Source organism: Leucoraja erinacea, unplaced genomic scaffold, assembly GCF_028641065.1.
Source record: "Leucoraja erinacea ecotype New England unplaced genomic scaffold, Leri_hhj_1 Leri_439S, whole genome shotgun sequence".
NCBI classification, from domain to species: Eukaryota; Metazoa; Chordata; class Chondrichthyes; order Rajiformes; family Rajidae; genus Leucoraja; species Leucoraja erinaceus.
In genome coordinates, this window is record NW_026576340.1 from 7822 (window position 1) to 31209 (window position 23388).

Sequence of the window (23388 nt, forward strand, 5' to 3'; positions counted from 1 at the left end):
AACCGTTTCATTCAAAACCATCCCAATGAAGACAATAATTTAGCGAATTGGTAAAATTACATTTGCCAGACTTGTCTTTTTCTCAGTTTAAAAATGCACGATTTCCTGGAGACTGAAATCTACAATAAAACACCAAAATTTCATCAGTATGTTCCGATCTGACTGCAAATAGGAGATTTACATACTCGTTCAGCAACTCTACAGCTAAACACAGTTAGATTGATTTGAAACACATCTAAAAAGGCAATTCATTTAGAAAGATCCTGCTATTGCCCCCAACCCCCACCACCTCTCCCCCCAAACAAAAACAAAGTATGTTAACATCCCATAACCTGCAGTCAGCACAATAACACAGTTGACGTTCCTGAAAACTCTGTAAAGGGTTGCAGAAAAAACATCCCTCAATAAAACATTAGCAACAAATATTGAACACAAAACTACATCGTAGATTTTTATCTTTTTTATAACCAGACTACAAGGTAAGAAACACAGAACAGCTACAATGTTATCAAGAATCAGCACAAGGGTTGTCCAGGCAAGATAATATTTTACATAACTTGATACACATTGTATAGAAGTGGGTTTAAACAAAAGACCATCTACAGGTAGTGTGTAATTGTACAGAGATCCCAGCACCATTGCAGTGCCATTAAAACTGTTTATTGTCCTCTATTTCAATCACGTCTGTAGTTGTCTCTTTCTTACGTGTGGAGTTTTCCTCTGGATCAATAAAGCAAGAGAGGAATGAAGCAATCCAGATTTGAGGTATGCACATACGTGTGGGCGCAGGGGGTGGGGGTTGGGTTGGGTTTCGGGAGGTTAGAGAATAATGAGATTTGGGGGGAAAAGATGTACGCTCCTCTCAAACTGGAACCCACTGGGCATATCATCGTTCAGTTACACAGGTATGGAACAACAACTGATTAACACCTTGCACCTGGTGGGGGAAGTCTCACAGAAGCAAGAAAAAAAATAATCTGTGCCACCAAATAATAGGCCTTCGAAAGTAAACCACATTGTGTAAACGTCCCAGTTAAAATGGCTACAATATGGACAACATCGGATCTTATACCTAGACTAGCGCCATATTCAGTTCAGCACAAAGATACATGGGTTCAGGGGATGAAGCGGAAGAGGTCTGTTCGGGTGCTAGAGGCGTTTACATTTTTGTCTTTGCTTCAAAAAGATGCGATGTGTAACGTACAGTCCTTCCAGGAGAAGGGTTTTATGTCTTGATTCTTTTTTGTTGTCCTTCATGTTTATGGAATTAAAGAAGTTCAGCTTTTTTCTTGTGTGAAACTCAAAATTGGGGTTTTGCCCCCAGTTCCTCGTCAACATGTTGAACTGCTTCTTACATACGTTCTTTAATCTTCCAAAGGGCAGCTGTCTCATCATTCTGATCCTGGAGAAGGGGGAAGGGGAAAAATCACACGCTCATCGTCATGCTGGGGGAATACTGAAAGAAAGTGACAAGGATTACACGGGTTGGAACCATACATCTCGCAGCATCTGGGTTCAGCTAAACATGGCAAATTTACAAATATAGTTTGCTGAAATTGACCCCAATATAACACTGCAATTCAATCTCCACTAGTGTGGAGGGAGTAAATTATTACATTTTATTTTGTTATCATTGAGAAAACACACAACTGAGTTATGGATCCCTACAAATGAACACACAGAATACCTGCCACCTTTCATTAGCTCCCTTCCACTATCTTTCCTTCTTTCCCTCCAATTTACCCCACTCTCATGACCAAACTTCTGCTCAATGGTTTGAACTAATCAACTGGCTTAATCTATCTATCTATCTATCTATCTATCTATCTATCTATCTATCTATCTATAAAACTCTGGGGCCATCCGACCGACTGCCGTCCGGCGCCCTTCCTGCCTTTCAATTCGTGCCCGATACTTGCAGATGTCCAATCGGAATGGCCGATGCTCGCAGATGTCCAATCGGAATGGATTCATTTGCATGTACGGCTGCCAGCTGCATTTCTTCCTTTGATTCATTGCCACGCCCAATCCAGATGCTCAATCTCCGAGATATTTTCCATTTCGGTAGAGATTTTGCTTTTCTTTCTAAGTATCCACTCCTCATTTCATTTCGTCGTGTTGAAGTGGACGTTTTTAATCAAATCCTTCTCCCCCCCCCCCCAAGTATTTCAAAAAGAAACTGCCTTCTCCATTTACATGTCAGCTTCCAACACACTTCGAAACAAAGTTGTAAGACAGGAACACTCTGAACTTTTCACTGCTGCAGCAGGCAGGGGAGGTGCCATTGGAATTTCTTTTAAATCCACTGCTGAGGGAGGCAGGGCATTGTTGGAATCTTACTTCTGAGAACGGCTTAAGTTCTATTGGAGGAGACGGGTGCAAGGTGGAATATTGGGTTGGGGATCACACCATTGGGGGAGCAGACCCAACGGGTCTGCACTTGGTCTAGTTATATATTAAAACTGTGTGCCTGCCGCCTGCCGTCCGTCCGGCTGCCTGTCTGCCTTTTGATTCGTTTCCATCGTGTGATGTCACAATGCCCAATGCTCGCAGATGTCCAATCGGGATGGATCATTTACATATGCCTTTGCACCAGCCCCAGCCAGATTCCCACCCCGCAACCGTGCTTCGGAGGAACAACCCAATAGACCCAGGTGGTTAGTGTGACGCCACACCCCACCCCCCCAAACGCCGTTGGGGAAACAGACCCAACGGGTCGGCACTTGGTCTAGTATATTACTAAATCTCTGATCTTAACTGCTTTTGGCCCACTGTGCTGCAATTTCCGACAGAACGCCGCCACCTACGGCCGTCATTTTTGGCCACCTCGCTCAGAGCCCGGGTGCGGAGGGTTTTTCCCATTGTTGACAAATCAGAGAGATATTAATGTTTTTTTTTAAATCACCATTCTCTCTGCTGCACCTGCTGGAGGGAGGGGGAGGGACTATAAAACCAGGAAGTGGTGTGCCTTACTCACTCTCTGCAAGATGGATGAAGCCAAGGGTCACGTCTCTCTGAGCTCTGAGTAACACTGAACAAATGTCTACACAACTGTGAGCACCCTTAATGTGGTTTGAAAATGAAAATATGGTTTGTTTGAAGCAAAAAGGCACTGCCTGCAAATGGTTGTTTGGGTGCTTTGGCTTGAAGCTGAAAGGCACTACTTACTGCAAATGGTGGCTTGGGTGCTTTGGCTTGAAGTTGAAAGGCACTACTTACTGCACATGGTGGCTTGGGTGCTTTGGCTTGAAGTTGAAAGGCACCACTTACTGCAAATGGTAGCATGAAGTTCAAAAGGCAGTACTTACTGCAAATGGTGGGTTGGGTCCTTTGGCTTGAGGTTGAAAGGCACTACTTACTGCAAATGGTGGCTTGCGTGCTTTGGCTTGAAGTTGAAAGGCACTACTTACTGCAAATGGTGGCTTGGGAGCTTAGTTTAAAGTTGAAAGGCACTAATTGCAAATGGTGGATTGGGAGCTTTGGCTTGAAGTTTAAAAAAATCACCATTCTCTCTGCTTCACCTGCTGGAGGGAGGGGGAGGGACTATAAAACCAGGAAGTGGTGTGCCTCAAATGGTGGCTTGGGTGCTTTGTCTGGAAGTTAAAAGGCACTACTGCAAATGCACTTTCTTCCTGTTTGACATGTATATTGATTTTAGATAAAACGCTACCACTTACAGCTGTGATTTTTGGCCATCTTACTCAGTCCCCCCTCCGCTGAGCAGGTGCAGAGAATTCTTCCCATCAATGAAAAATAAAAGTGTTATTAGTGTTTAAAAAATGTTGAGAATCTCTCTCCTGTCAATCACGCCCTGAAAGCCACATCTTTTCCGGTGGGAGGGGGAGGGGTTATAACACCTGGAAGTGTGGGTGTGGCCCAGACTCTGCATGATGGGGGAAGGAGAGGTCATGACTCTATCTGAGCTGTGAGTCAACTGAACACACTGAATGTCTACTGAACTGTGGGTTTGGTGTTTTGTGTGGTTTTATGGCGGTTTCACCCTGCATGAAATGGAATGAAACTACACTTGAATTTGGCGGCCTTGCATCCTGCTTGAAGTGGTTGGAAACTGCACTTGAATTTGGTGGCCTTGCACCCTGCTCATAGTGGTAAGAAACTGCACTTGAATTTGGTGGCTTTGCACCCTGCTTGAAATGGTAGGAACATGGATTTGAATTTGATGGCCTTGCACCCTGCTTGAAATGGAATTTCAAGGAATAGTCATGAGTCAACTGCCAGCCCACCAGCCGTGAGTGAGCTGCTAGCAGATCAGGCTTGTAGGACTGAGCTGCCACCCCAAGAACCCATACCAGCACTCCAGAAAGCCCCCCCCCGCTGGCCACCAATATTGGAATTGGTGGAGAGGTGGAATATTGCGTCGAGGGACCAGCCCTCCCGTGTGAACATGGGACCCAACGGGGTCCCACTTAGTCTAGTTTGTAACTAAATCCAGATCGCTAATTTACAAAACAAATATCTTAATCAAGTTCTAAACTCTTATTTGCTATTTTTTGCAGTTTACTAATTTCTACCGATAACTAACAAATTCCCAACCTGATTTGCCTTATCAAAATCACACAGTATTAAGTGGCTTTTTACATGGATCAGTTGTATACAAGTTAACATGGCATGCATTGAAGAGTTACTATAAATCATAGTTGATTTCCCCTCCTAAAAAAAAATGAAAATTTGCTGGTGAAATCAAGAAAGGAAATAAACTTTACTAGCAATTTTTTTCTGAAAAAAGTTATAATTTCATTAAATAGCAAATTATCAAAATTTTGAAAATAAAATGATGACAGTTGGGGGATAAAAGATTACTTGGAGAGTGTTGTCAGACAACAGGCTCGTGCACAAAAATATTGCCTTTGTGCTACAGGATCTGCTGAATGTGTATGACGCACAAGTGCAAAGCCGAAAAAGCTGCTATCATGTACCTGCTCTGCTTTTTAACCTGAAAATTAATTGCATTTTAAAGAAAATATCGCAATAACCACACTAGAAATAGAAGCCTGAGTGATAGTAGCTCTAAGATGAAATGAAATAAATAATAATAAATAATTATCAAGCAAAATCTATCATAGTTATTTGTGTTAGAATGTACGTGTACAGTGCCCTCCACAATATTTCGGACAAAGATCCATCATTTATTTATTTGCCTCAATTTGAGATTAGTAATAGAAAACAAAGACATGCGGTTAAAGTGCACAGTCAGATTTTAATAAAGCCCATTTTTATACAAATCAAGCCCCCCCCCCCATTTCAGGGCACCATAATGTTTGGGGCACAGCAATGTCATGTAAATGAAAGTAGGCATGTTTAGTATTTTGTTTAAGAAGGAACTGCAGATGATGGAAAATCGAAGATAGACAAAAGTGCTGGAGAAACTCAGAGGGTGCAGCAGCATCTACGAAGCGAAGGAAATAGGCAACGTTTCGGGCCGAAACCCTTCTTCAGACTGACCTCAGTATTTTGTTGCATATCCTTTGTATGCAATGACTGCTTGAAGTCTGCGATTCATGGACATCACCAGTTGCTAGGTGTCTTCTCTGGTGATGCTCTGCCAGGCCTGTATTGTAGCCATCTTTAGCTAATGCTTGTTTTGGAGGCTAGTTCCCTTCCGTTTTCTCTTCAGCATATAAAAGGCATGCTCAATTGGATTCAGATTGGGTGATTGGCTTGGCCACTCAAGAATTGACTTTTTTTAGCTTTGAAAAACGTTAGCCGTATGTTTGGGATAATTGTCTTGCTGTAGAATGAACCGCTGGCCAATGAGTTTGAACCTGAGCAGATAGGATGTGTCTATACACTTCAGATTTTATTGTGCTACTCCCATCAGCAGTTGTATCATCAATGGTAATAAGTGAGCCAGAACCTTCAGCAGCCATACATGCCCAGGTCATACATCCCCGCCACCGTGTTTCACACATGAGGTGGTATGCTTTGAATCTTGGACAGTTCCTTCTCTCCTCAATACTTTGCACTTGCCATCACTCTGATTTAAGTTCATCTTCGTCTCGTCTTTTTCCAGAACTGTAGTTGCTCTTTTAAGTACTTCTTGGCAAACTGCAGCCTGGTCATTCTATTTTTACGGCTAACCAGTGGTTTGCATCTTGCAGTGTAGCCTCTGTATTTCTGTTCATGAAGTCTTCTGCGGACAGTGGTTATTGACAAATCCACACCTTGACTCCTGAAAAGTGTTTCTGATCTGGTGCACTTGTGTTTTGGGTTTTTTTTTTCTTTATCATAGAGAGAATTCTTCTGTCATCAGCTGTGGAGGTCTTCCTTGGTCTGCCAGTCCCTTTGTGATTAGTAAGCTCAACAGTGATATCTTTCTTCTTAATGATGTTCCAAACAGTTGATTTTGGTAAGCTTAAGGTTTGGCTGATGTCTCTAACAGTTTTATTCTTGTTTCTCAGTCTCATAATGACTTCTTTGACTTTCATTGGCACAACTTTGGTCCTCATGTTGATAAACAGCAATAAAGTTTCCAAAGGTGATGGAAAGACTGGAGGACTAGGTGCTGAGAGCTCTCTTGTACCTGCATTAATGAGGCAATTAAACACACCTGAGCAATTACAAACACCTGTGAAGCATTGTGTCCTAAACATTATGATGCTCTGAAATGAGGGGACTATGTATAAACAATGCTGTAATTTCTACATGGTGAAACCAAAATGTATAAAAATGGCCTTTATTAAAATCTGACAATGTGCACTTTAAATGCGTGATTTTATTTCTACTACATCTCAAATTGTGGAGCACAGCGGCAAATAAATAAATGATGGGTCTTTGTCCCAAACATTATGGAGGGCACTGTATCTAGTATGCTCACATACTCACGTTATCATTTTGGAAGGAGTGAAGAAAATTGCCTCCTAATTCACCATCATCCCTTGGAGTGCCTGGAGGATTGGTAATGCTGCTCATGTTGTTGGGAGAATTCTGGAAGGTACATAATTTCATTCATTAAAACATGGAGTTTCTCTCCCAAAGAGAGTCAAAGCAAGCGAACACCACATCACAGAGCTGCTAAGTGGCAATTTTAATTCTCAGAGATGATCACATTGAGTTAATTCCAAATGTTTGTCTTGATAAGGTTTATTGCTCATTTTGCCTTCAATAGAGTCCCTGAAGACCAGGTTTTAATTTCATCATGTGTACATTGATACATTTAAGAATCTGCCATTGATCACATCAGTTGTTTATAATCCACCAATTAGGACCCCAGGAGCTGGTATTATATCCACTGCTAAACCAAAGTCCAAAATACCAATCTCTTCTGATGTTAGAAAGTGGATATGCTTTAATTATTTGGACATCATCTGTACATATAGGTAGGTAGGATTAGAACAACAGAAAGGTGATACACTGTTATGAGAAACTACATATGCTGGTTTAAAAAAAAGACAGTACTGGAGTAATTCAGTGGGGCAGTATCTCTAGAGAACATGGATAGGTGATGCCTCGGCTCAGCACCCTTCTTCAGTTTCATTGTAGTCGAGGGAAGCAAGCTGGGCGAAAGGTAGGAGCAGGACAAGTGATAGGTGGATACATGTCGGGGGGGGGGGGGGCAGGAGTAGATTGGCTGATGGGTGGACAAAGGCTAGAGATGGGTAGATGACAAAAGGTTGAGATGCGAAAAGAGAAGAATGTGGTCAGAGGAAGTTACTAGGTAGAAGAGGAAAGGGATGTTCTTCGTTAAGTTACATAAAATTGGAGAATTCAATGTTCACACCATTGGGTTGTATGTTACCCAAGTGGAATGAGATGCTTCTCCTCCAGTTTGCGTGTGGCCTCACTCAGGCAGTGGAGGAGGCCCAGGGCAGAAAGGTTGGTATGGGAATGGAAAGGGGAGTTTAAATGGTTAGCAACCGGGAGATCCAGCAGGCCTCGACAGACCTAGCATGCTTGGTTTCACTGATGTAAAGGACACCAAATACAATAGACAAGGCAATAGACAAGGTTGTAGGAGGTGCGTGTGAACCTCTGTCTCACCTGGAAGTGCAGCTGTGGTCCCTGGATGGCTGTGAGGGAGGCGGTATCGTGACAGGTGTTGCATCTCCTGCAGTTGCATGGGAAACTACCTGGGGAGGGGTGGTTTGGGTGGGAATGGATGAGTGAACCAAGGAGTTTGAGGGAGCAGGCTCCACATAAAGCAGAACAGGTGGGGATGGGAAAATCTGACTGGCAATGGGACCATGTTGAAGGTGGCAGAAATGTTGGAAAATTATGTGTTGGAGGCAGAGGGTAGCGGGGTGTAAGGCAAGGACCAGAGGAACTTTGGTCCAGGTAAGCTGTTCAAAGGAAGAAATATAGGCAGAAGAAAGTCCTAGGCAGTTAACCACAGGAGAGCCGGCATAATGCAAGAATTTAAATAATCCTGTGTAGAATTGAAATAACGGAAGCGGAATTTTAAAGAATCAGCAATTTGCTTCCAAAAGTGATTCCAATGTAAGTTTGAGGAATTACCACAACTTTCTACAATGCACGAATGTTGCCGTCAGAAGAATTCTGGGAATTACACATTTCTCTGAGCCTTACAATAGATTCAGATGACATGGGCTAACACACCAGTGCTTTTCTAGGAATACTTGGGAGCTCTGCAGCCATGTTGTCCACCGTTTGTTCTAACATTCACCAGTAAATCAGATTCTCCAAATTTCTTTCCAATTGACTATTATATGCAATTATTTTCACATTCTCTAGACCTTTATGGCAACTATTAGACATAGACATAGAAAATAGGTGCAGGAGGAGGCCATTCGGCCCATTATTCATTGTGATCATGGCTGATCGTCTCCTGTCAATAACCGGTGCCTACCTTCTCCTCATATCCTTTGACTCCACTAGCCCCTAGAGCTCTATCTAACACTCTCTTAAATCCATCCAGTGACTTGACCTCCACTGCCCTCTGTGGCAGGGAATTCCACAAATTCACAACTCTCCGTGTGAAAACGTTTTTTCTCACCTCAGTCTTAAATGACCTCCCCTTTATTCTAAGACTATGACCCCTGGTTCTGGCCTTGCCCAACATTGGGAACATTTTTCCTGCATCTACCTTGTCCAGTCCTTTTATAATTGTATATGTTTCTATAAGATCCCCCCTCAACCTTCTAAACTCCAGTGAATACGAGCCTAGTCTTTTCAATCTTTCCTCATATGACATCCTGCCATCCCAGTGATCAATCTCGTGAACCTACGCTGCACTGCCTCAATCACAAGGATGTCATTCCTCAAATTAGGAGACCAAAACTGTACACAATATTCCAGATGTGGTCTCACCAGAGCCCTATACAACTGCAGAAGAACCTCTTTACTCCTATACTGAAATCCTTTTGTTATGAAGGCCAACACTCTATTAGCTTTTTTCACTGCCTGCTGTACCTGTAAGCGAACTTTCAGTGACCGATGTACAAGGACGCCAGGTCTCGCTGCACCTCCCCCTTACCTAACCTAACCCCATTGAGATTTTAGTCTGCCCCCTTGTTTTTGCCGCCAAAGTGGATAACTTCACATTTATCTATATTTATCTATTGACAAGTGATGTCAAGAGATAAATCACTATCACATTGCTGAACTCAGAGTCCCACCGATAGATTTCTCCTGTCTCTCCGTCCACATTGTTTGCTTATTCTGTATTTTTATTTCTATATTGCACTATTACTACGGACTGACGCTAAACTGCATTCCGTTGTACCCTTACTTGTATCTGTGCAATGACAATAAAGTTGAATTGAATTGAATGTGGCAAGTGTGCCTAAAGCTGTTTGTGGTCTAGATCAGTGATTTGGATGAGAACCTACAAGACATTATTAGTAAGTTGGCAGATGACACAAAAGTGAGTGGTATTGGAGATAGCGAAGATGGTTGTCAATGGTTACATCAGGATCTTGGTCGGCTGGGCAAGTGGGCAGAGGAATGGTTAATGGAGTTTAATGCAGGTAAATGTGAGGTATTGCATTTTGGGAAGTCTAATCAGAGCAGGACCTTCACAGTAAATCAGGATTCTGATGTGTGGTAGAACAGAGGGATCTAGGAGAGCAGGTACATGGTTCCTTGAAAGTTGTGTCACAGGTAGATAAGGTGGTCATGCAGGCTTTCGGCCTTCATCAGTCAGGGTTTTGAGTATAGAAGTTGGGATATTATGTTACAGCTGCACAAGGCACTGGTGAGGCCACAGTTGGAGTATTGTGTTTGATTTTGATCTTCCTACTATAGGAATTATGTTGTTCAGCTGAAAAGAATGCACAGAAGATTTATTAGGATGGTGCCAGAACTTGAAGGCCTGAAGTATCGGGAGAGGTTGGGCAGGTTAGGACTGGATTCCTTGGAGCACAGGAGGAGGAGACATCTTATAGTGGTGTACAAGATCATGAGAGAGATAGTTAGGATAGATGCACAGAGTCTTTCACCCTGAGTAGGAGTATCAAGAACCAGAGGACATATGTTAAGGTAAGAGGGAAAACATTTAATAGGGATCTGAGGGGCAAATTTTTCACACAGTGGATGAGTTGCCAGAGGAGGTAGTTGAGGCAGAAACTATAACAACATTTAAAAGACTTATGGATAGGAAAGGTTTAGAGGGATATGGGCCAGACCTGGGCAGGTGGGACTGATGCAGAGGGGGCACCTTGATCAACATGGGCAAACTGAACTGAAGGACCTGTTTCCATGCTGTATGACAATGACTCTAACTTTTATTTTCTATTTCTAATAACTGCAATTGTTATTCTCTTTCCTCTTTTTTTGTCACGCCTTTTAAATCTCTCTCATCTGATCACTGCTTTTCCCTCAGCCATTCCAGATCTCTTTCCTTCACATAATTTATGTAGACTCAACACACTCAGTTTGCTTCCTCTCAAGACAGCACATGGATAAAATACTGTCACCAGTTCACTGTGCCTTCAGGGGAAAATGTCCATCAAATCAATCCTTCTAGGATTTTAATTTATTTACACACAATATCAGACGACTATTACAAAGAAAAATGTGTGGCTAGATCTAAATAGCAAATGTATGTTGGGATGGTTGGTACATGTCCTCTAAAGGTACTCATGATCTATAAAATGAAAATGTAGCAATAGGGAATTAGCCGTGGTTTATACTTCGAGATGTAGATATTTCCATAAAATGGAATCGTGTTCAGTATAGAACAGTCAACATTATGGACCACTCCATTCCACTCCCTTTTGGATCGTGATCGAAGAATCACATAATCTCTGTTGAATGTTTATATTAATTGTTAAACTTAGTATTAAAGTTAAACTCATACCTTAGGGATCCCGTCCATATCGCCTGATCCTAGGGAGAGTAAAAGCAAATATTTTCATTAACATTTCTGACGCGAGATAACCATGGTAGAAAAATACTGAAAAGTTCTATTCTTTGACAACGGTTTCATTTTTCACTCATCCGCGCATAAAAACCCAACTGTGTATGGCTTATTTATTCCAATGCCTCCATTCCAACAAGGATTCAGAAGCCCTGTTGATTTATTTATTTCCGTGTTGCATAAAAGGCTTCAGTGCCCTTTTATGATTGCTCCTGGTAGGAAGGTGACTTACCTAATGATCCATTCATATGAAGTGGCTCAATTCCGCCCATTCCACCCATGGGACCTTCAGAGCCAGGCCCCAGTGGGAACTGGAAGAAAAATAAAGCAAATTGTAAAGAGGTCAACAAATTCTATGATTAGTTTAGAGATACAGCATGGAAACACGTGGAAAAACTTCAGCCCACCGAGTCTGCAACGACCAGCGATCCTCGAACACTGACACTATCCTACAGACACGAGGGACAATTTACACTTATACCAAGCCAATCAACCTACATACCTGTATGTCTTTGGAGCGTGGGAGGAAACCAAATATCTCGGAGAATACCGACACAGGTCATGGGGAGAATATACAAACTCATTACAGACAGCCAACTGTAGTCGGGATAGAACCCGGGTCTCCGGCGCTGCAAGCGCTGCAGGGCAGCAACTTTACCGTTGCGCCACTGTGCCTCCCACTGTGGCTTATACAGTTCAGCAAAATATGGTAATACTTAAGGTGACCATCCAGGAATACAACAAAACTCTGGGTGATCAAACACAAACCTGAAGGTCCAATAGCCATTTGTGACATAGGATCTATATCCACAGCAGTCATCTTGTTTTTGTATGCATGGATCCTAATAAGCGAGTTCGGTATTCCAACTGCACATGCCCAGGTCAAAGGTCACTATGCATAAACACCCCTGGAAAGCAGTGGAGCAGTGAACCTTCATTGCTTCTGTTTTTTCTACCTTTGATTCTTCTTGGTAAGAAAATACTGCTTTCAAACTATGAAATAGCTGTATTTATTGTTCCTTTGTTAAAAGCTAAGATTATTTTGTCATTTTTATTGCTTGATTATGCCTTGGTGAGTGAGCGAGATCGTGCTCGTCCGTGGTCGGTGTCGGGCCCGTGTTCGTTGAGTTGCTGCTGGGCCGTCCCCGTCCCCTCCCGGGTGTCCGGACGTGGGTGGAGGGGTCTGGCCGGGCTTTCATGGGGAGGGGGCTGCAGCACTTTGTATGAATGGCTGGTGCTCGGCTTTTGCTGGCACTGGGGAGGTTGGCTGCCGGCGGGCCCTGGCCCGTCAGGGAGCAGGGCTTGACTGGAGTTGGCACTTCTTCTCCGCGCTGGCTATGGGCCTGGGGCTGTTGGTGTCATCGGTCCGGGGCTGTCAGTAGGCCCGGCGGGAGTTGAGCTGGGGTGAAAGCCAATGAAATTCTTTAGCCAACCCCAGTTCAACTACGGCCGGGCCCCGGGACGGGACGTGGACGGCCCAGCAGCAACTCAACAGACCCAGGCCCAACATCGACCACGGACTAGCACAAACTCACCAAAGCATAATAAAGCAATAAAAACGACAAAATAATCTTAGCTTTTAACAAAGGAACAACAAATAGAACTATTTCATAGTTTGAAAGCTGTATTTTCTTACCTTGAAGAATCAAAGCTGGAAAAAACTGAAGAAATTAAGGTCCACTGCTTCCCTGGGCTGTTTCTGTCTTTACTTTGTGTACTAGTCATGTCTCTACTATTTATTTCATTCCCCTTACATGTTTTTCCTCTACCTGCTAAATTTTTGTGAGGTGTCCTTGAGACTCTTGAAAGGCGCACATAATTTTTTTTTATTATTATTATTATGCATAGTGACCTTTGACCTGGGCATGCACAGTCGAAATACCGAGCACTTATAGACTACCATATGTTAAGAATTTCCTGTTTCATTCATTTTGACAGTATTTGTATCAATTCTGTGAAAGCAAGGAGAAAGTTTGCATGTGCTTTTCCTCTCATGATAAACTTACATTTGACCGGCTTCCTCCAGGTGGAACGGGATTAATCATTGTGTACATGTTGTCACTGGAATTTGTGGAATCTGTATTTGAAGATGAGAAAAACAAGTTTAATTCAGCTTCCATTCAATTAGAACAGAGATGTGATACTTGAACAGGCAACTATTTTATTTATCTTTTTCAAAGTCTTTAAAATCAAGAGTTTCTTTATCATGAGTTATTTGGTGTTTTTCCAAGTTTTTGTTACTTTGCTCCAGCAAAATGAGGCCACTCTACTCAACAAGACCACGTTGTTGCTCCACACCAACATTTTCACAGCCTTCTCCACGTGATCTCGCCAACATTACCAGATTGGGTGACCACTTTGCAGGACAGCTGCATCAGACAATAGGGGTGACTGGTGCCACTTTAATTCTCTATTCCACTCTGACCCATCTGTGGCTGCCTGCATCGCTATATCGAAGCCCCACACAAGTTTGAAGAACCTAAACCTATTTTTTTCTTCTCCAAATCATTCCCATTTCTAACAAAGGGCCTCCAACACTATATCAATTGTATATCTTTTCAGATACTGTCCGATCCACAGAATGTTTCCAACATTTTACGTTTCAGATTTTCAGCATCTGCAGTTTTTTAAATTTAGGTTTTCCTCATGTTAATCCAGCTTTCCTATAAATGCAGTGATGTTGTTCATCTCAGTTATCCCACATGGCAGCAGGTTCCATGTACTGACCATCCCAGGACTGTGGAGTCGGAGTCGTCGAGTCGGCACAAATTTGGTGTTGCTGGAGTCGGAGTCGGTAAAATAAGTCCCGACTCTGACCTCAACATAAATTTCAGAGACTACGTAAATTGAAAAAATATCCCACTTTTTAAACATACCGCACACTTTATTTCCACCCGAGAGAAATGAGGAAATGGCTAAGAAACTAGGAGTTTCTCTGGCAAGGGAGAGTATCAGAAAACATATACTTAGTTAAAACAAATACAGGTCCCTTGCAGTCAGAAACAGGTGAATTGATCATGGGGAACAAGGACATGGCAGACCAATTGAATAACTACTTTGGTTCTGTCTTCACTAAGGAAGACATAAATAATCTGCCTGAAATAGCAGGGGACCAGGGGTCAAATGAGATTGAGGAACTGAGTGAAATCCAGGTTAGCCTGGAAGTGGTGTGAGGTAAATTGAATGGATTAAAGGTCGATAAATCCCCAGGGTCATATAGGCTGCATCCCAGAGTACTTAAGGAAGTAGCCCCAGAAATAGTGGATGCATTAGTGATAAATTTTTCAAAACTCTTTAGATTCTGGAGTAGTTCCTGAGGATTGGAAGGTAGCTAATGTAACCCCACTTTTTAAAAAGGGAGGGAGAGAGAAAACAGGGAATTACAGACCAGTTAGTCTAACGTCAGTAGTGGGGAAACTGCTATTAAAGATGGGATAGCAGCACATTTGGAAAGTGGTGAAATCATTGGACAAAGTCAGCATGGATTTATGAAAGGTAAATCATGTCTGACAAATCTTATAGAATTTTTCGAGGATGTAACTAGTAGAGTGGATAAGGGAGAACCAGTGGATGTGTTATATCTGGACTTTTAGAAGGCTTTCGACAAGGTTCCACATAAGAGATTAGTATACAAACTTAAAGCACACGGTATTGGGGCTTCAGTATTGATGTGGATAGAGAACTGGCTGACAGACAGGAAGCAAAGAGTAGGAGTAAACGGGTCCTTTTCACAATGGCAGGCAGTGACTAGTGGGGTACCGCAAGGCTCAGTGCTGGGACCCCAGCTATTTACGATATATATTAATGATTTGGACGAGGGAATTGAATGCAACATCTCCAAGTTTTCGGATGACACGAAGCTGGGGGGCAGTGTTAGCTGGGTGGAGGATGCTAGGAGGCTGCAAGGTGACTTGGATAGGCTGGGTGAGTGGGAAAATGCATGGCAGATGCAGTATAATGTGGATAAATGTGAGGTTATCCACTTTGGTGGCAAAAATAGGAATGTAGATTATTATCTGAATGGTGGCCGATGAGGAAAGGGGGAGATGCAACGAGACCTGGGTGTCATGGTACACCAGTCATTAAAAGTAGGCATGCAGGTGCAGCAGGCCGTGAAGAAGGTGAATGGTATGTTAGCATTCATAGCAAAAGGATTTGAGTATAGGAGGTTCTACTGCAGTTGTACAGGGTCTTGGTGAGACCACACCTGGAGTATTGCGTAGGGCCGAATGGCCTACTCCTGCACCTATTTTCAATGTCTATGTTTTCTATACTTGTAGAAGCCAAGAATGAAAAGGAAAAGCTTCAAAAAACTCTTAAGGGGCGGTTCATGCTCATTAATATGGATGCCACCACTCGTCACAGAGTTAACTATTTTGCCATCAATGCTAGATTTGTTGATGAAAACAATAAAATAGTAACACGGACATTGGGAGTTAAGGACACCAAGGCACATCGTGAGCATTTATCTCCAGAAATTAGTGGAAGAAAGTTTGAAAGATTTTGAAATTAAATAAGACCATATTCTACGCGTCGTCACTGATTATGCTTCAAATATGCCAAGCATAATAGAAAAAATTAATAAAGTTTAAGATGAAAGTTACTACTGAAAGGGAGATCTCGGATGCAGATTCTGAAACCGGAACAGCAGAAATAGAACAGAATGATGAAACTTTAGATGATATTATTGCGGACAGCATGTCAGCTGTCAAATCTAACATACGCATTGTGCTGTACATACATTGCAACTAGCAATAAGAGAAGGATTGAAAGGACGCCATGCAGCTACTCTGATAGGCAAGGGGAGGTAAGTAGCTACAGCAGCCAGGACCTCTAAAATTGATGCTATCCTCCGGAGACGTGCAGGGAAGGGAGCTATTTTTGACCAAGCAACTCGCTGGGGCAGCACATATGATGGTTAAGCATTTGCTTGACCTAAAACTCATTCTAGAAGACATTGATAATCCCAGTGTCTTACTGATTAAAAGTCAATGGATGTTGGTATCATAATTAGAAGCTCTGCTTGCTCACCCTCATGCAGTCACCAAAAAGCTGCAAGCAGAGGATCCTGGTACATTCCTACAGGAATTGAAACATTTAATGTTTCACCTATCCAAAGCTGGAGGATTAATTGCTGAAGGAATTGTATTGTCAATGAAGAAAAGAGAGGGTCCGCTACTTGACCATCAGATCTTGTTAGCTGCTTTGCAAAATATTTAGATAAAATTGAACTGTTGAGAGCAAAGTGTTCCCGTTAAAATGTGCAAAGGCAAAATGTTAAACTAATGGAATTTAAGCAAGATTTTCTTGGTGGTTTAAAAGAAGTAGAGAAATATGATTGCTCATCTGAACTTGCAGCACAAGAAGTCATCCCTGCTTATCCAGAAATAGTAAATTTGCGGCTGTGATAGTAACAACCAAACCACCTACTCAGGTCAACGTGGAGAGACTGTTCTCTGTATTGAAAATAATGAAAATAATTTAATCAGATTTAAGGGCATCAATGAAAGAGAATCTGGCTGAAGCAATTCTGTTCCTAATGGGTTGTCCCACTTAGGTGATTTTTCAGCGGACTGCCGACGAATGTCAAGTTGCCGGCTGTCGCCTGAAAAACCGGGAACTGGAACAGCAACTGTCAGAGTGGAACACGCACACAGACACACACATCACAAAGGCGGGGGCCTGGGTAAGTGGGGGAAGAGCTGTCTGAAATTCACACGGTGCAAAGCCATGGTGATACAGACACACACAACAGGAAGGTTGCGCTATAATTAAGAGGGGGGGGGGGGGGGGGGGGAGGGAGAGGGGAGAGGGGGGGGGGGGGGGAAGAAGGAGTGGAGACAATATTTAAGAAGCCAGACAACTTTTAATAAGCCAGAGGTACACAACTGTGAAGTTTGGCGGACGTTTAACATTACCGGTCGGTTCTCCTTGGTTCTGAAAACTACTGCTGACGTTTTTTTCCCCCAACGAGCCAATGAAAATACCCGGTCAGCAAAGGCGATTAACTAAAACTACCTACGAGTACCTCGACTACCTATGGCGACCAAACTACAACTGCACCCACAACTACAAGATTATTGATTATCTCCATGGCGACCAATTTTTGGTCACAGAAAATTTTTCAACATGTTGAAAAATTTGCGGCGATCACACTGAGGCCGCGACTCATTCCCAGAATGCGGGAACACCTCGCGACCATGAAGGAGACTCACCAGAGACCACCAGCGAACATGTGGCAATCATGTGGCCAGTGCCGAGTCTCCTGCACTTGCCGAAGTGGGACAGGCCTGTTAGGACGTTATTAATAAATTTTAGGTATGTACTTAGTAGCAAACTTAACTACCTATGCATTTAGTTTTAATTTCTATTGCATTTGAGATTTTTTGTTTGTCATAATTTAGCCATTTAGTAAATACCTGTGGTCTTAGTTTAATAAATTTTGGCGAAATGCTTTATAATTTTTTTATTTAATTCAATGGAATTTTAATTTTGTCATAGTCCTTTATGGGATTTATATTTCTTTCACCATAATGAATTATGTTTTTTTTTTCAAGCGTATACAATAAAAACGCCACAATAGCATAGCTACAACCATTAGACTCAAAACCGGGTTTAAAAGGTAGCCTGATGATTCATGTTTAATAAGGAACTGCAGATGCTGGAAATTGGAAGGTAGACAAAAATGCTGGAGAAACTCAGCGGATGAGGCAGCATTTATGGAGCAAAGGAAATAGGAGACGTTTCGGGTCGAGACCCTTCTTCAGACTGATGTGGGGTAGTGGGGCGGTAAGAAGAAAGGGAGAGGCGGAGACAGTGGGCTGTGGGAGAGCTGGGAAGGGGAGGGGAAAGAAGGAGAAAGCAGGGACTACCTGAAATTGGAGAAGTCAATGTTCATACCGCTGGGGTGAAAACCCCCCAAGCAAAATATGAGGTGCTCTGGCCATGGAGGAGGCCCAGGACAGAAAGTTCAGATTCAGAATGGAAGGGGGAGTTGAAGTGCTGAGCCACCGGGAGATATTGCGAACTGAGCGAAGGTGTTGGGCGAAGCGATCGCCAAGCCTATGATTGGTCTCACCGATGTAGAGCAGCTGACACCTAGAGCAGGAGATGCAATAGATGAGGTTGAAGGAGGTGCAGGTGAACCTCTGCCACACCTGGAAAGACTGCTTGGGTCCTTGGATGGAGTCAAGGGGGGGGAGGTAAAGCGACAAGTGTGGCATTTCCTGCGGTTGCAAGGAAAGTGCCAGGAGAGGGGGTGGTTTGGTTGGGAAGGGACGAATTGACCAGGGAGTTACGAAGGGAACAGTCTCTGCGGAAAGCCGAAAGGGGAGGAGATGGGAAGATGTGGATAGTGGTGGGATCCGTTGGAGGTGGCAAGAATGTTGGAGGATTATTTGTTGTATGTGACGGCTGGTAGGGTGGAAGGTGAGGAGAAGAGGGACTTTGCCCTTGTTACGAGTGGGAGGGATGGGGAGTGAGAGCAGAGTTACATGGTATAGAAGAGACCCTGGTGAGAGCCTCATCTATAGTCGAAGAGGGGAACCCCCATTCCTTAACGAATGAGGACATCTCCGATGATTCATGTCGTTCTTATGCCATTTTGTGTAATGTCATCAAAGCAGATTTTGAATTATATACCTAGGCCTCGGGATCAGAGTCGGATACACAAGAAATCAAGGAGTCGGAGTCGGGTGTTTTGGGTATTGACTCCACAGCCCTGGACCATCCTGCATAAAATGTGGCTTTCAAAGTCGCCACTGCATTTATCAGGGATCATCTCATAATTATAATCACTATTCTTTATCTCTCATCTGTCCCCCTCCAAGGTCACTTCCAAGACTCCCCTCCTATGTCCACCTGTCCTGAAATTGAAACATGTCTACTCTGTCAAAGGATTTCCTCATCCTGAATCAATGGGACCATCACTGTGTGTTATTTTCTGCAGGACAGAGACACTATTCAGTTTTGCCACGGTATACCCACCCAAATCTGGTATCACATTTTGAGATATTTTCACTTCTTCCCATGCTATTCTAAATTTAGGAAACAATCTGTCAGTAACTATGTTACAGTATTCAATTTGGTTAAAATCATTCATACATGTCCTTTGATTATTTAGAGCAAAGCTCACCTATTATAATCAAAAAAAATCTAAATGCTCTTTCAGTAACAAACCGGAACAATTAATGTACAAAAATTAAACACGCTACTTGAAAATTAAATCATATCAGCTTGTTCATCAAGTTCGCTGACGACACCACTATTGTGGGGCGTATCACTGATGGGGGATGAGTCAGAGTACAGAAGAGAGATCGAGCAACTGTCCATATGGTGCCAGCGCAATAACCTGGCCCTCAACACCAGCAAAACCAAGGGACTGATTGTGGACTTTGGAAAGAGTAGGAGGGGGACCCACAGCCCCATTTATATAAATGGGTCGATGGTTGAAAGGGTCAAGAACTTCAAATTCCTGGGCGTGCACATCTCTGAAGATCTTTCCTGGTCCGTGAACACTAACGCAATTATCAAAAAAGCTCATCAGCGCCTCTACTTTCTGAGAAGATTACGGAGAGTCGGATTGTCAAGGAAGACTCTCTCTAACTTCTACAGGTGCACAGTCGAGAGCATGCTGACCGGTTGCATCGTGGCTTGGTTCGGCAATTTGAGCGCCCTGGAGAGGAAAAGACTACAAAAAGTAGTAAACACTGCCCAGTCCATCATAGGCTCTGACCTTCCTTCCATCGAGGGGATTTATCGCAGTCGCTGCCTCAAAAAGGCTGGCAGTATCATCAAAGACCCACACCATCCTGGCCACACACTCATCTCCCTGCTACCTTCAGGTAGAAGGTACAGGAGCCTGAAGACTGCAACAACCAGGTTCAGGAATAGCTACTTCCCCTCAGCCATCAGGCTATTAAACCTGGCTCGGAAAAAACTCTGATTATTAATAACCACTTTCTGTTATTTGCACTTTACCAGTTATTTATTCATGTGTGTATATATTTATATTATGGTATATGGACACATTTATCTGTTTTGTAGTAAATGCCTACTATTTTCTGTGTGCTTAAGCAAAGCAAGAATTTCATTGTCCTATACAGGGACACATGACAATAAACTCACTTGAACTTGTTCCTGAACTGCATTGTGCTTTAAAGAAATCATGGCATGATCAAAAGGTTAATTTACAGTGCCCTCCAAAATGTTTGGGACCAAGACCCATAATTTACTTATTTGCCTCTGTACTCCACAATTTGGGATAATAGAAAAAAATAGTAAGATTAAACGAGAACTTACCAGTTTGAAGTTTGATCTGTATTTTATGAGGAGTTACGATGAGGGATTACGTGAAGAAGCCCGTCCCAGGACGCGTTGCGGCATACTTCAAAGCAGCGGTGTGGAATCACAGAAAGACACAAGTATTTGAAGTAACATAGTAAAGAACAAAGAGACATCAATTATCAGTTTGATCCATGTAATGAGGGTGGGAGCGGAGGGCACGTAATCCCTCATCGTAACTCCTCATAAAATACAGATCAAACTTCAAACTGGTAAGTTCTCGTTTAATCTTACTATTTTACTTCGGAGTCACGTGAGTGATTCCGTGAAGATTTCAAAGCTCTGTGATTTCAAACCGTGTAACAGTTTTACTACACTCACTGCCGAAGTCTTTGAGGGAGGAAGTGTGTATCGTAACCAACCAATGATTCTGTTATAGAAAACCCAATGGTATTTTACAATAGACACTGAAGAAATTTAATGCTCCCTTTGGCTAATCTGAATATTTGCAGATTGGAATCTTTCCTGCAAATGAAAAAACAGGTTTTGTCAACAGTTTATAATAAATTATTTCTCTCTGAACGTTTTACCCCCACTATTCTGCTGGAGCCAGGATGTGGTTTATAGGTACGTCCATTCTTTTGCCGTTGACGTGGAAGCTTCTCCTGTGGGATGACAACTTTGACATGTTAGTTTTATCCCAAGAGCTTTAACCTGCTTGAGCCATTTCAAAAAAGGCTTGTTACCCGACCACAAGGTTTTTTGTAACCAACCCACAAGGCTTTTCATCTCCCTCGCATAATTAGGTTGTGTCTATGTAAGGTAAAAAAGGGTCTTGGTACATTACCGTGTTCTCTGGCGGGTAAGCCCGGATTTTATGACTGGATAAAGTATTCCTGGTCTGGTTTGACCATTCCCTGGACAAATGATAGAGATCTGGTCTGAAGCTGTGAGCATGGTGTCCAGTTGAAATAGGAGTAGTGACTTTACCCTCTGTGCTGCTCCATGTGCCTTTAACATATGTTTTTAGTGCATAGAAGGTTCAGGTTTTGGATTCTGGCTGGTGGGATCCCCTGAAGTGTGGTTAACCACTGTGACATCCCATATATAGGTGTACCTTGTCTAGGGGTTTAGAGTTTTAATACCCTTCATTACCACCAGCCAGTGACCCCATGGCCTGTTGTCCTGTAGCTGTTTTGAAAAAGAACAGGCAGGGCAATTCTAGCTGTGTTGATGGCACTGTAGCCGAATCCTTCATCATGATGAAGGTTCTCCAGGAATTCCAGTTCGTAGTACCTGATTCGGATGAGTAGGTTTTCCCCTTTATCCTTGCAGTACTTCTCTTGATGCTGGACAAGTGTTGTAGTCCAGTGGATGTTCAAAAGGATGCTGACATGGTGTCGATTATTCAGTATAACAATCCCAGTCCCAGAGGTTTGCGCAGAATCTGCAGCTCAGGAGCTTATTTCTCATGGCACAGTAGATTTGTGCCCGGCTCCGATATTAATAATTCTGGGTACTGGAAAAACACCATCCAAGTTCCAACAACCATGTAATGGCGTGAAGTGAAACAAGGCCTGCGTAAGTCCGTCAGGTACTATCAAATACCTGAAGCAGAATCCTTTTGTACTGTGCGTTGTTCTCGATTGGTGAGGCAGAAGGGAAAATACATAAAATTAATTTCACCAATGCTGCGTGAACGCATTTGTCTATCAATATTATAAATACATTCTTGAATGACAACATGACCTATAGGCCAGAAAAGCTAATATATATTGCTGACGATCTTTCTGCTGGAACTATCTGTCCCAGAGAAATGTTTTAATGAGGATTCCACTGGCCCAGGGTCTGGTTTCCCCCCGCGACATACATAGGACATCCCCAAACACCTGGTGATATAGCGTTAATGCAAATAATCGATATCAGTTTCACATTCCATTTTAATTGTCATTGTCAGTGTACAGTACAGCGACAATGAAAATGCATTAATATCTGTTGCATCATATAGCTTGATAGTTTTGTTAAACTTTATATGAAAACATCTAATTGATGTTGTCCTTACTTTTATGTGACCTGGTGTCTGTCACCTTATTTTGCTTACCAGGCAGGTAAGTTGTTGATAGTCCAATACCTCTATGGATATACCATTGCCAAATTGTTTTGACCAACTTGTCATATGATACCGACTTTATGCTGCCATATGGTTAATATAGGCCACCTCCATAGTGTAGTCTTATTTATACCCATACATGCAAGTGCTTAAACTCATAAATTTCACCCGAGCATTTTTTTTTTTTTTTTAGATACTTAATGCCCAGTATAAGTGGTAACCCCACCACTGTCTTTCTGATATTATTTCAGTGGGTAACTTCATGAGATGCTCAATGACAACCTATATGTTGATTTTGATACTAACATCTGAATCATGTAGACAGAAAATGGTACCATTTTTCCCCCAATTACTCTGTTATTTGTCGAGTAGTTGGTAGTTTGACCATTAATTTGTTCCTTGTTTGTGCCAATTCAACTATGTTGTCTCTTGGCAACATTAAAGTTACGTGGACTGAATTAATATGAAAGCCAAGATAGTCCAAGAAAGCGCTCTATTTGCTGGTAGGAACCAGACCCACCTACCTCCATGGTTATTGGCGGGGTTGTGTTTTTTCTTTTTGAGTGTTCTTCCCTGTCGATGTGCTGGCGATGTTGGGGGGAGGCGCATTTTCCAGGGGGTCCGCTGCAGGCCCTGACCTAAAAAAGGTTTCTGGGGATAG

At 42.7% G+C, this 23388-nt stretch overlaps 1 protein-coding gene across 1 annotated transcript in view; it reads right to left on the reverse strand.

The window, feature by feature from the left end:
- Positions 1-303: 303 nt before the first annotated feature.
- Positions 304-23388, reverse strand: part of LOC129693832 (single-stranded DNA-binding protein 3-like) — a 28292-nt gene continuing 5207 nt past the window's right edge. Inside the window, exons 3-7 of the mRNA XM_055630580.1 lie at positions 13342-13412; positions 11568-11646; positions 11276-11304; positions 6844-6945; positions 304-1456 (exon numbers count right to left, since the gene is read on the reverse strand). Of these exons, the coding sequence (XP_055486555.1) occupies positions 1427-1456; positions 6844-6945; positions 11276-11304; positions 11568-11646; positions 13342-13412 (311 nt within the window). The 3' untranslated portion in view covers positions 304-1426. The remainder of the gene's footprint in view (positions 1457-6843; positions 6946-11275; positions 11305-11567; positions 11647-13341; positions 13413-23388) is intronic.